At 43.5% G+C, this 13,122-nt stretch overlaps 1 protein-coding gene across 2 annotated transcripts in view; it reads left to right on the plus strand.

The window, feature by feature from the left end:
• The window catches only part of LOC106571863 (ALK tyrosine kinase receptor), a 105,714-nt gene that overhangs the window by 56,238 nt on the left and 36,354 nt on the right, over positions 1-13,122 (plus strand). For both annotated transcript variants that reach the window (XM_014145404.2, XM_045714864.1), the window contains exons 7-10: positions 2,553-2,702; positions 8,880-8,980; positions 9,355-9,515; positions 9,747-9,841. In XM_014145404.2, the coding sequence (XP_014000879.2) occupies positions 2,553-2,702; positions 8,880-8,980; positions 9,355-9,515; positions 9,747-9,841 (507 nt within the window). The remainder of the gene's footprint in view (positions 1-2,552; positions 2,703-8,879; positions 8,981-9,354; positions 9,516-9,746; positions 9,842-13,122) is intronic.

Raw genomic sequence — 13,122 nt, forward strand, 5'->3', positions numbered from 1 at the left:
TTAAACCCTTACACAAGCACAGTAGGAAGATTTCATTCATATTAGTGCTTGTCCAGCCCAGTCAGTGGACTGACACTTATCTACATGGTGCCTATTTGGCAGACACACATTTTGTGCTTAATATACTTTTTTGTTCACAACTGAATATAATGGCCCTTCAAATATGAAAGATCATTGTTGAGAAGCAGTGATGCATGTATGACTGTTTATCTTACAAAGACCAAATAAATGTTCCTATGTAAGATGAGAATAAATATGAGTTGTATTTGGAGCATATAATAGAGGAAATGCAGAGGGTAAATAACAGCAGTAGAGTTTGCTAGTGGTGTCGACGAACATCTGCAGACATACTCTAGTAGCCAATTTGTTGGAATTATTGTTTAGAGAGTATGCCATGTCAATGCAAAAATACTACACCAATGTAACACCTAATCATTGACGTGTGTCTCAAGTGTTAGGCTGTTACCTGATCCATAACCTGTAGACTAGTTATGAACCTGTAATCTGGTTCAAGAATTTTGCTGTCATCGGTGTGACATTGCATCAAGTCAGGATCAACATTCTTCTTGCAGGCAGAGAGCAGAGCTCTGCGCGATTCTGCTACCCCTATGTATGGTTCTACACAACCCCCCCATGGCGAACACACCTTTTGCTCCTCCAACTTTGAGAGGGATTCTTCTGCGACCCCACGGTCGTGCAGGAAATCCGAGATGTTAATGATTGACATCTTCAAGAAGCTGAACCCCTAGCTACATATGTCATGTAAATAGTTAGATGTTAGCATATCTAGAGGTGCCAAAAAAGTTGTCAAATTTACTTTAGATGTGACAATGTTTTCATTAGCAAACAAAGTTCATAAAAATAGCTAGCAATGCTAACGTTAGCTAGCTATCTATCATTCACTGATCTCTCAATCTAGCTAGCTAACATTATACTGCATCTAAAGTCAATCTGGCGACATAAAAAGGACGACAAATGTATTCCTACTAATTATTTGCTTCCTTTTGTAATGTCATTTACCCAAGCCACTGAAATGAACAAACTAGATTTACATCTCACCTGTGTACCGGCTGGCTGGCTGCCAGTCTAGTGTACTGTGATCTGTGCTGATGCCAGCAATCGCATGTGATTAGGGCTTAGAAAAATATCTGTAGCCTAACGTTTTTACTTTATTCACAAAATATAATTTTGACTTTATTCTCGAAATATTGTACTATCAGTGCAAAAATGTTGTTTTTACCAAGTGCCACCACACATTGCCGTTTATTACACTTGGCCCTACTATTCCGTAGATAGGCCTTCTCCATAATTCATTGTTAGCTTAGATAAACATTTTTACTCACTAAAACCAATATTATTTCAAAGTAGGTTTTATAACGTTGGATCAGATTATGTTTGAATCATCTTCGGGAAAAAGAGTTTCCCCATCTTTAAATCACACTGTTTTTGTTGAGTGTGGTGCTACTGGCAGGGTGCATGCCGCTTGCATAAACTATATTAAAGTTTAATGACCATGATAAATTGTTAATCCTTTCACTGGAAGCAGTGTATTAGCCAACAGTAAGTGCTCTCCTCCTCTCTATGTCTCAGTCCCTTATGCTAAAAGCAAAGTATAACAACCACTAGATGGACATTGCATTAAGAGACAGAAAAGTGCCAGCCAGAGTCCTCCCACTAAGGCTAATATGTTCCTTTGGACCATTCTCTGTGGGTTTGTTAAGATTACTGTTTCTCCGAGACACCCCTTGAAACTGAAATACCATTATTCAACTATAATTTGAACTGAAATGCTCTTTTAAACTGCAGCTTTGTAAAATTATTCAGTGAATTTAGAAATTAGTGAAAACATGAAGGTACACTCAGTGCTTGCAGCCCTTGCATCAATGCTCACAACAACACCATTAGTCATACAAGCCTTCTCAACACTCACAGGTTGCCATGTATTGTCATGAGTCTTGTCCTGGAGGCAGAACTGAGTGATTTTTTTTGCTATATATTTAGTCAAAATTTGCTATATTGTACAAATTCATTTAAACAGAAATGTGCTTTTTTGGTCTTAATTTAAGGTTAGGCATTAGGATTAGCAGTGTGGTTAGGGTTAAGCACTCTGCAGAGCTGCCTCCAGAACAAGATTCATGACGAAGAACACTAACCTGCTCAACACTCAATCAAAACATTCATCATTCAATGCAAAGAATAGTTCCCACATGGAGAATAAAACTGATCCCTCCAGTAAGTAATAAAATGAATAATGTTTATTGAATAGTGGAACCCTGGAGAGATGACATGGCTTCAGCACAATAGGATAGCCTTTCTTTTGCACATTCAAAAGCCACTACATTTTGAGAAGAAAATATAATGTGCTGGAGTGCTCAAATTAGTATACAAGGTGCTCTTTAAAAAGGTTAGTCAATAGATCTTGTCACCCTGCCATATTTGATCATTTCCTAGAAGCTTTCATTTTTATAAGCTGTATCCGTATTTATAAGTGTACAGGGCACTGAATGAGCTGGTGAAGTGAGTATGTTTTGATCCACTGTGTCCCTATGGAGATGCTCTGCCCTATGGAGCCCACTGTTCCTTTGAGCCTGGGTCCTGTGGCTGGTCAACGTCCAATGAGCTGTCCTCTTGGAGGAGGGTCAGTGGGGAGGAACTGGAAGACAGTGAAGACATGCTGGGGACAGCTCTGCAAAATACACAAGGTAAATGGTGCAAAACACAACAGGTCAATCGAAAGTAAGCAGACCTAAAATTGCTGGGAAACACTTTATTTGAAGGGGGTATACATGATGACACCTTTATGAGACCAGATATAAATAGCGGTTGGGTATTACATTGTGCTGTATAACGTACCAATTTTACACTAGACTGGTCCTCATCCTGTAAATTACTCAGTCCCTAAACACTAGTGAACATACATTGTACTGATAATAGAGTTCAATCTTGCAACCCTCGTCGTATGTGCAATACAGTGTAAGCTTCTTTTGCACCCAATAGGCAATTGACTAGGAATTGTAAATGGAGATATGATGGTGTCAGTGGAGGCTGCTGAGGGGAGGACGGCTCATAATAGTGGCTGGAATGGAGCAAATTGAATGGCATCAAACAAACGGAAACCATGTGTTTGATGTATTTGATAGCATTCTACCAATTCCGCTTCAGCCATTACCTCGAGCCTGTCCTCCCCAATTAAGGTGCCACCAACCTCCTGTGGATGGTGTCCTACAGCTGTAGGGTTCAAATTGAGAATTGGTTTTCAGTTGCTGTTGAGTCTCCTCTCCGTCAGGTCCTGGAGCTAAGACAGGGGAACTACAGAATGAGGACACTGTATAGGCAAAGATGATCCTTCAGGTTTCTTTCCAAGTTTCTCATATTACACAGAGACTGGAAATCCATTTAGTTTATGACTCCAATGGGATCTCCAACCTCCCCCTGTTCGAGTCTGAAATACCAACATATTTTAAGCAGACCACCATAGTCCCTGCACCATAGTCCCTGTGCTCAAAAACACTAAGGTAACCTGCCTAAATGACTACTGACCCGTAGTACTCAAGTCTGTAGATGGCGCCGGAGAAGAAGGCTGACGTTTTACGTGTTCCAAAATAATTGTGTTTTTTTTGTTTGTTTCTTTGCGATGTTTGTAACTTATTTTTTTACTTATTTTGTACATAATGTTGCTGCTACCGTCTCTTATGACCGAAAATACTTCTGGACATCAGAACTGCGATTAATCACCACAGACTGGCAGAATCCTTTTTTTCCTTTAACGAGTCTAACGAGCCCGACGTGAATGACATACTGTGACTTCCGGCGCCGACAAAGATGGCCGCCTCGCTTCGCGTTCCTAGAAAACTATGCAGTATTTTGCTTTTTTATGTGTTATTTATTACATTGTTACCCCAGGTAATCTTAGGTTTTACTACATACAGTCGGGAGGAACTATTGGATATAAGAGCAACGTCAACTCACCAACATTACAACCAGAAGTACGACTTTCCCGAAGCGGATCCTCTGTTTGGCCCACCACCCAGGACAATGGATCGGATCCCAGCAGGCGACCAAAAACAACGACGCCGTAGAAGAAGGGGCAGATGGAGCGGTCTTCTGGTCAGGCTCCGTAGACGGGCGCACCGCTCCCGAGCATACTACTCGCCAATGTCCAGTCTCTTGACAACAAGGTAGACGAAATCCGAGCAAGGGTAGCATTCCAGAGAGACATCTGAGACTGTAACGTTCTTTGTTTCGCGGAAACATGGCTCACTCGAGACACACTATCTGAGTCGGTATAGCCACCTGGTTTCTTCACGCATCGTGCCGACAGAAACAAGCATCTCTCTGGTAAGAAGAAGGGTGGGGGTGTATGCCTTATGATTAACAAGACGTGGTGTGATCATTACAACATACAGAAACTCAAGTCATTTTGTTCACCTGACTTAGAATTCCTCACTATCAAATGCCGACCGCATTATCTACCAAGAGAATTCTCTTCAATTATAATCACAGTCGTGTATACCCCCCCCCCAAGCAGACACATCGACGGCCCTGAAAGAACTTCATTGGAATCTATGTAAACTGGAAACCACATATCCTGCGGCTACATTTATTGTAGCCAGGGATTTTAACAAGGCTAATCTGAAAACAAGGCTCCCCAAATTCTATCAGCATATCGGTTGTGCTACCAGGGCGGGCAAAACTCTAGACCACTGTTATTCTAACTTCCGCGACGCATATAAGGCCCTCCCCCGCCCTCCCTTTGGAAAAGCTGACCACGACTCCATTTTGTTGCTCCCAGCCTATAGACAGAAACTAAAACAGGAAGCTCCCGCCCTCAGGTCTGTTCAACGCTGGTCCGACCAATCGGATTCCACGCTTCAAGATTGCTTCGATCACGTGGACTGGGATATGTTCCGCATTGCTGCGAACAACAACATTGACGAATACACTGACTCGGTGTGCGAGTTCATTAACAAGTGCATCGGTGATGTCGTACCAACAGCGTCTATTAAAACATTCCCCAACCAAAAACCGTGGATTGATGGCAGCGCACTGCTTTTAATCAGGGCAAAGTGACCGGAAACATGACCGAATACAAACAGTGTAGCTATTCCCTCCGCAAGGCAATCAAACAAGCTAAGCGAAAGTACAGAGACAAAGTGGAGTCGCAATTCAACGGCTCAGACACGAGAGGTATGTGGCAGGGTCTACAGTCAATCACGGACTACATAAGAAAAATCAGCCCCGTCGCAGATCACGATGCCTTGCTCCCAGACAGACTAAACAACTTTTTTGCTCGCTTTGAGGACAATACAGTGCCACTAACACGGCCCACTACCAAAACCTGCGGGCTCTCCTTCACTGCAGCCAACGTGAGTAAAACATTTAAACGTGTTAACCCTCGCAAGGCTGCAGGCCCAGACGGCATCCCCGGCCGCGTCCTCAGAGCATGCGCAGACCAGCTGGCTGGTGTGTTTACGGACATATTCAATCAATCCTTATCCCAGTCTGTTGTCCCCACATGCTTCAAGAGGGCCACCATTGTTCCTGTTTCCAAGAAAGCCAAGGTAACTGAGCTAAATGACTACCGCCCTGTAGCACTCACTTCCGTCATCATGAAGTGCTTTGAGAGACTAGTCAAGGATCATATCACCTCCACCCTACCTGACACCCTAGACCCACTCCAATTTGCTTACCGACCCAATAGGTCCACAGACGACGCAATCGCCATCACACTGCACACTGCCCTAACCCATCTGGACAAGAGGAATACCTATGTAAGAATGCTGTTCATCGATTACAGCTCAGCATTTAACCTCTTACATCTAGACGTTCCGCTAGCGGAACACCTGCTCCAATATCCAATGATAGGCGTGGCGCGAATGACAAAATCTTCAAAAATACAAAAACTTCAATTTTTCAAACATATGACTATTTCACAGCATTTTAAAGACAAGACTCTCCTTTATCTAACCACACTGTCCGATTTCAAAAAGGCTTTACAGCGAAAGCAAAACATTAGATTATGTCAGCAGAGTACCAAGCCAGAAATAATCAGACACCCATTTTTCAAGCTAGCATATAATGTCACAAAAACCCAGAAGACAGCTAAATGCAGCACTAACCTTTGATCTTCATCATATGACACACCTAGGACATTGTTATACAATACATGCATGTTTTGTTCAATCAAGTTCATATTTATATCAAAAAACAGCTTTTTACATTAGCATGTGACGTTCAGAACTAGCATACCCCCCGCAAACTTCCGGGGAATTTGCAAACAATTTACTAAATTACTCACGATAAACGTCCACAAAAAGTATAACAATTATTTTAAGAATTATAGATACAGAACTCCTCTATGCACTCGATATGTCCGATTTTAAAATAGCTTTTTGGTGAAAGCACATTTTGCAATATTCTAAGTACATAGCCCAGCCATCACGGGCTAGCTATTTAGACACCCGGCAAGTTTAGTCTTCATCAAAATCAGATTTACTATTATAAAAGTTTGATTACCTTTTGTTGTCTTCGTCAGAATGCACTCCCAGGACTGCTACTTCAATAACAAATGTTGGTTTGGTCCAAAATAATCCATCGTTATATCCGAATAGCGGCGTTTTGTTCGTGCGTCCCAGACACTATCCGAAATGGTAAATCAGGGTCGCGCGCATGGCGCAATTCGTGACAAAAAAAAATCTAAATATTCCATTACCGTACTTCGAAGCATGTCAACCGCTGTTTAAAATCAATTTTTATGCAATTTATCTCGTAAAAAAAGCGATAATATTCCGACCGGGAATCTCCTTTTCGGCAAACAGAGGAAAAATCACAAAGACGGGGGCAGCCAGGTCACGCGCCTAAGCCCACAGTCCCTTGATCGGCCACTTGAGAAAGGCGATAATGTGTTTCAGCCTGGGGCTGGGATGACGACATTCAGGTTTTTCCCGGGCTCTGAGCGCCCATGGAAGACGTAGGAAGTGTCACGTTAGAGCAGAGATCCTTTGTAAAAGATAGAGATGGCAAAGAAGTTCAAGAAATGGTCAGACAGGCCACTTCCTGTGAAGGAATCTCTCAGGTTTTGACCTGCCATTTGAGTTCTGTTATACTCACAGACACCATTCAAACAGTTTTAGAAACTTTGGAGTGTTTTCTATCCAAAGCCAATAATTATATGCATATTCTAGTTACTGGGCAGGAGTAGTAACCAGATTAAATCGGGTACGTTTTTTATCCGGCCGTGTAAATACTGCCCCCTAGCCCTAACAGGTTAAATAGTAATGTCAGCAAATCTCTATACACAATTTATAATAAGAGAAAAATAACAGACCATCCTCAACACAGGGGTCCCTCAGGGGTACGTGCTCAGTCCCGTCCTGTTCTCCCTGTTCACTCATGCCTGCACAGCCAGCCACAATTCCAACACCATCATTAAGTTTGCCGATGACACAACAGTGATAGGCCTGATCACTGACAACGAGACAGCCTATATGGAGGAGGTCAGAGACCTGGCCGTGTGGTGCCAGGACAACAACCTCTCCCTCAACGTGATCAAGACAAAGGAGATGATTGTGGACTACAGGAAAAAGAGGACCTAGCACGCCCCCATTCTCATCGACGGGGCTGTAGTGGAGCATGTTGAAAGCTTCAAGTTCCTTGGTGTCCACATCACCAACAAACTAACGTGGTCCAAGCACACCAAGACAGTCGTGAAGAGGGCACGGCAAAACCTATTCCCCCCCCCCAGGAGTCTGAAAAGATTTGTCATGGGTCCTCAGATCCTCAAAAGGTTCTACAGCTTCACCATCGAGAGCATCCTGACTGGTAGCATCACTGCCTGGTATGGCAGCTGCTCGGCCTCCGACCCCAAGGCACTACAGAGGGTAGTGCGTACGGCCCAGTACATCACTGGGGCCAAGCTTCCTGCCGTCCAGGACCTCTATACCAGGCGGTGTCAGAGGAAGGCCCTAAAAATTGTCAGACTCCAGCCACCCTAGTCATAGACTGTTCTCTCTGCTACCACATGGCAAGCAGTACCAGAGCGCCAAGTCCAAGTCCAAGAGGCTTCTAAACAGCTTCTACCCCCAAGCCATAAGTCTCCTGAACATCTAATAAAATGGCTACCTAGACTATTTGCATTGCCGCCCCCCCCACACTTTAACACCGCTGCTTACTCTCTGTTATCTTCTATGTATAGTCACTTTAATAACTCTACCTACATTTGCATATTACCTCAATTACCTCGACTAACCGGTGCCCCTGCACATTGACTCTCTACCGGTACCCCCCTGTATATAGTCTCGCTGTTGTTATTTTACTGCTGCTCTTTAATTACTTGTTACTTTTATTTCTTATTCTTATTCAGGTTTTTTTTATTATTTTTTTAACTGCATTGTTGGTTAGAGGCTTGTAAGTAAGCATTTCACTATAAGGTCTACTACACCTGTTGTATTCGGCGCATGTGACTAATACAATTTGATTTGATTTTCATTCCAATTCAAGTTTTCAAAACATTTGGAATCTAAAGGCTTTGTAGGCCTTAAGGTTATCACTGAATAGAATTACATTCCTTTGGACAGTTTGTCGATGATTTACAATCAGTTATAACACTTGAGTATTATGAAGCCCAGCAGCATGTTGTGTAATGTAAAACATGTCCTGTTGCTGCTGAGATGATTTCCATTCATTTTCTGCATTTCAGTTTATAGCTCCAATTGGCTTCAGTCCAAATCGACTTGCACTGCGCCAAGGCAAAATGTATTGTTTTTGAGATGAGGACTGAAATACTTTTCTTCAGAGCTCTATCAGTCATGCCCTGTTGACTGGTGCACTACGTCAGCGTCAGCTCCACTCTGAGTTGTGGTTATTGTCTTCTCCCTCAGGCCACTTCCTGTTCCTGGCCGTGAGAAGGAGTAGTTCCAGTCATGAGGTGTCTGTCCGGAGTTACTCCTTCCCCCAACCGGTCTCTACTACAGCCTGTCAGGTGAGAGGCGTAAATGGACGCATCTATCCAGCCACCCAATGGCTTTCTTACTAATGAGACAATCTCCCCTTCCAACAACATGTTCACTGATGACTCACTGAGTTCTAGACGTCCTCATTAAGGGAGTTTTAGAAACACCCTCAAAAGATGCCAGAATCAACCAACCATAGCCAAGGCCTGTCTATTGATTTGCATTTTTTGTAATTAGTCCGATTTTCCCCCCCAGACAGCTGGTCTATCATAACAGAGAGCAGTCATCTGGTACTACACACAGAATATCAAACTTCATATAGTTTTAAGTCATGTTAAAGTCTTCAAAAAGTATGTCATGAAATTCACTAATTCACATCCTTTCTGGATGTCTCTGTCTGCAGTTGCATTTCTCCCTGTATCTCTATGGGGAGTTTAATGGCACCGTGCTGTTGTCACTAGAGGAAAATAGTGCTACCACGTCCCGGGTGGTGTGGGAGAGGTCTGGACAGTGGGAAGATAACTGGCAGGACATCACTCTACAGCTACCTGCCCTCCTCAGTGGGTATGGTGCCCTAATGTACTGCTTAATTACTGACCTGAGATGTCAACACATAACATTACAGTACATGAAGTTCAGAGTTAAAGTTTCTTGAGTGATTGTAGTTTGATAAATGATTACTGTGAAAGAATGTGAAAGAATTTAGGGTATTTTAATAAAACAAAAACTAATGTGAAATCTAAATTTAGTTCCATACTGTGTTTCTCTCCATTCATTGTGATGTGTGTTCCCCAGGTTCCACCTCAAGGTGAAGGCTCTGTGGGGACCAGGCTCCAATGCTGACATCGGCCTAGATGACATCACCCTGGGGGCAGCATGCTTTGACACAGGTGGCCCTCCATGCAGCACAATCTGTACACAACACAAACAGTCAGGTCTCAATGTAGATACTTAACATGCTGTATGGCTCGAGTACAGTGAGCGACTATTTGGAGGGCTCCAAACACATCATTGAATAATTTCTCAGGTAAAACTCCCTAAATATTTTAAGATTACATTTACTGATTGAGAGGGGCCTCTTTCGGCCTCCTGAGTAGCACAGCAGTCTACGGCACTGCATCGCAGGGCTGAGGCGTCACTACAGCCTGGGGTTCGATCCCTGACTCTGTCACAGCCGGCTGTGACCTGGAGCCCCGAAGGATGGCGCACAATTGGCACAGCACCGTTTGGGTTAGGGGAGGGTTTGGCTGGCAAGGCTTTCCTTGGCTCATTGCGCTCTAGCGTTGTCAGTCAGATGGCGTTTCCTCCAACACATTGATATGGCTGACTTCCAGGTTTGTGTTTAAGTATTTTATTAGGATCCCCATTAGCTGTTGCCAAGGCAGCAGCTACTCTTCCTGGTCTAAACAGACATAAAACATTGTTTCATACAATGCATTTTACAAATGTACATTGCTCTGTTATTACATTACAATATTACAATACTACATCACATTACTAAGAATAATGTGTGGGTGTGTGTAGAGTTGTTTTAGACTGTGTGTCTCTTCACAGTCCGCGTTGTGCCTTGAGTTGTTGTATTATCTGTTTTTTTATCTGATTTTACTGCTAGCTTGAGTTACCAGAGGTGGAAGAGTTCCATGTACTTATGGCTCTAAATAGTACTGTGTGTTTCCTAGCCTCTATTCTGGACTTGGGGACTGTGTAGAGACCTTTCTGGTGGCTTGTCTTGTTGGGTATGTATGAGTGTCTGAGCTGTGTGTTAACCGGTTAAACAGACAGCTCAGTACTTTTAACACGTCAATACCTCTCAAATAGACCAGTAGAGATGAAGTCAATATTTCCTCTACTTTGAGCCAAGAGAGATTGATATGCATGTTGTTGATATTAGCCCTCCGTGTACATTTAAGGGTCAGACGTGCTGCTCTGTTCTGGGCCAACTGCAATTTGCCTATGTTAACCGAGCAGTGTGTTAAGAAGCAGCGCGGCTTGGCGGGTCATGTTTTAAGGATTCATGTCTCGACCTTCCCCTCTCCCGAGACCGTTGGGGAGTTGCAGCAACGAGACAAGGTCATAACTACAAATTAGATATCACAAAATTGGGTAGAAAATGGGGAAAAATAAAAAACATACAGTATATAAATAAAATTATAAAGGGGTCTCTTTCATAGAGATACAACTAATTCCCTCAACGTGATCAAGACTAAGGAAATGATATTAGACTACAGGAAAAGGAGGACCGAGCATGCCCCCATTCTCATCGACGGGGCTGTAGTGGAGCAGGTTGAGAGCTTCAAGTTCCTTGGTGTCCACATCACCAACAAACTAACATGGTCCAAGCACACCAAGACAGTAGTGAAGAGGGTACGACAAAACCTATTCCCCCTCAGGAGACTGAAAAGATTTGGCATGGGTCATCAGATCCTCAAAAGGTTCTACAGCTGCACCATCAAGAGCATCCTGATTGGTTGCATCACTGCCTGGTATGGCAGCTGCTCGGCCTCCGACCACAAGGCACTGCAGAGGGTAGTGTGTATGGCCCAGTACATCACTGGGGCGAAGCTTCCTGCCATCCAGGACCTCTATACCAGGCGGTGTCAGAGGAAGGCCCAAACAATTGTCAAAGACTACAGCCACCCTAGTCATAGACTGCTCTCTCTGCTACCGCACGGCAAGCGGTACCAGAGCACCAAGTCTAGGTCCAAGAGGCTTCTAAACAGCTTCTACCCCCAAGCCATAAGACTCCTTAACATTTAATCAAATGGCTACCTCGACTACTTGCATTGCCCCCCCCTTTTACGCTGCTGCTACTGTCTGTTATTATCTATGCTTAAGTCACTTTAATAACTCTACCATATGTATATATTACCTCAATTACCTCGACTAACCGACTAACCGGTGCCCCCTGCACATTGACTCTGTACCGGTTTACCCTGTGTATAGCCCCGCTATTGTTATTTTACTGCTGCTCTTTAATTATTTGTTACTTTATTTATTTTTTTTGTTGTATTTTTCTTAACTGTATTGTTGGTTAATTAAGGGCTTGTAAGTAAGCATTTCACTGTAAGGTCTACACCTGTTTTATTTGGCGCATGAGACAAATACGATTTGATTTGAAATAGATTCCTTAAAGGACCACTAGATGATGGCTATAAGTTCACATGGCCTATATCACTGAATTACGGCATTCACCTGAGTGATGCCATGACGTTGGTGTAGGAGGAACTGAATAGATTATAGTTGGGACACAGTAACATTCAGTGGAGAGCAACGCCCCATGACAACTGCTGCCCCCCCCCCCCAACCCACATGGAGTTGCAAATGAGATCGTTAATAGAGCATGCCTTAAGACTGGAAGCAATAGAGCTATTGAGGAAGAGTCAAAGAAAGAGAGGAGTCTTAACCGAAGCATGATGCACACAGATGCGTCGGCTAACCGCCATCTCCAAATCAGCTGGAGAGCTCACCTGGAAGACAACACACTGCCTGATTGCTTCTGAACGGGGGAAACCGACCGTAGAATACTTCTCCCTGGGATTGAATCCGCAATCTGACAATAAAATCAACAGGTTCCAGTGTCATATACGTTATTGTCACACTGAAGCACAGATCTTCTTCGCTCCATCCATTGTTATCTACCATAAAGCTTTTTGGTCAGACATTTGGGGGGAAGCCTGCCAACATTAGTTTTATTTGATAGGCATTGTACCCAGATGCGGTTGGGTAAATATTGGAAGGAAGGGAGGAGGGGGGCTTGCAGAGGTATTCCCGGTTTCATGCAAGGCATGCAAGTTGGCGACGCCAGACAGCCGCCAATTGGGCGGGATATGATCAGCATGCAGATTTATCGTCCCTATTACGCTTTACTGGAGCACATCTCCAGACCCTCCAGAATTCCACATCTAGTTGCAGCTACTAAATCATAACCACCCTTATCTTGTCTCCTGCTAACACTTTCACGATGTCATCCCTCATCATTATTACTTATCTCCTAAAGCCCTTTGTCTTTCTCCACTTTTTCCATAAGTCTGTCTGTCTCTGTCTGTCTGTCTGTCTCACCCCAAGTCCAATCGGCACCCTGCAGCTCATACATGCTTAGAAAGGGTTTTTCGACTGTCCCCATATGAGAACACTTTTTGGTTCCAGGTAGAACACTTTTTGGTTCCAGGCA

This window comes from Salmo salar, chromosome ssa01 (genome assembly GCF_905237065.1).
Source record: "Salmo salar chromosome ssa01, Ssal_v3.1, whole genome shotgun sequence".
Classification (NCBI taxonomy): domain Eukaryota; kingdom Metazoa; phylum Chordata; class Actinopteri; order Salmoniformes; family Salmonidae; genus Salmo; species Salmo salar.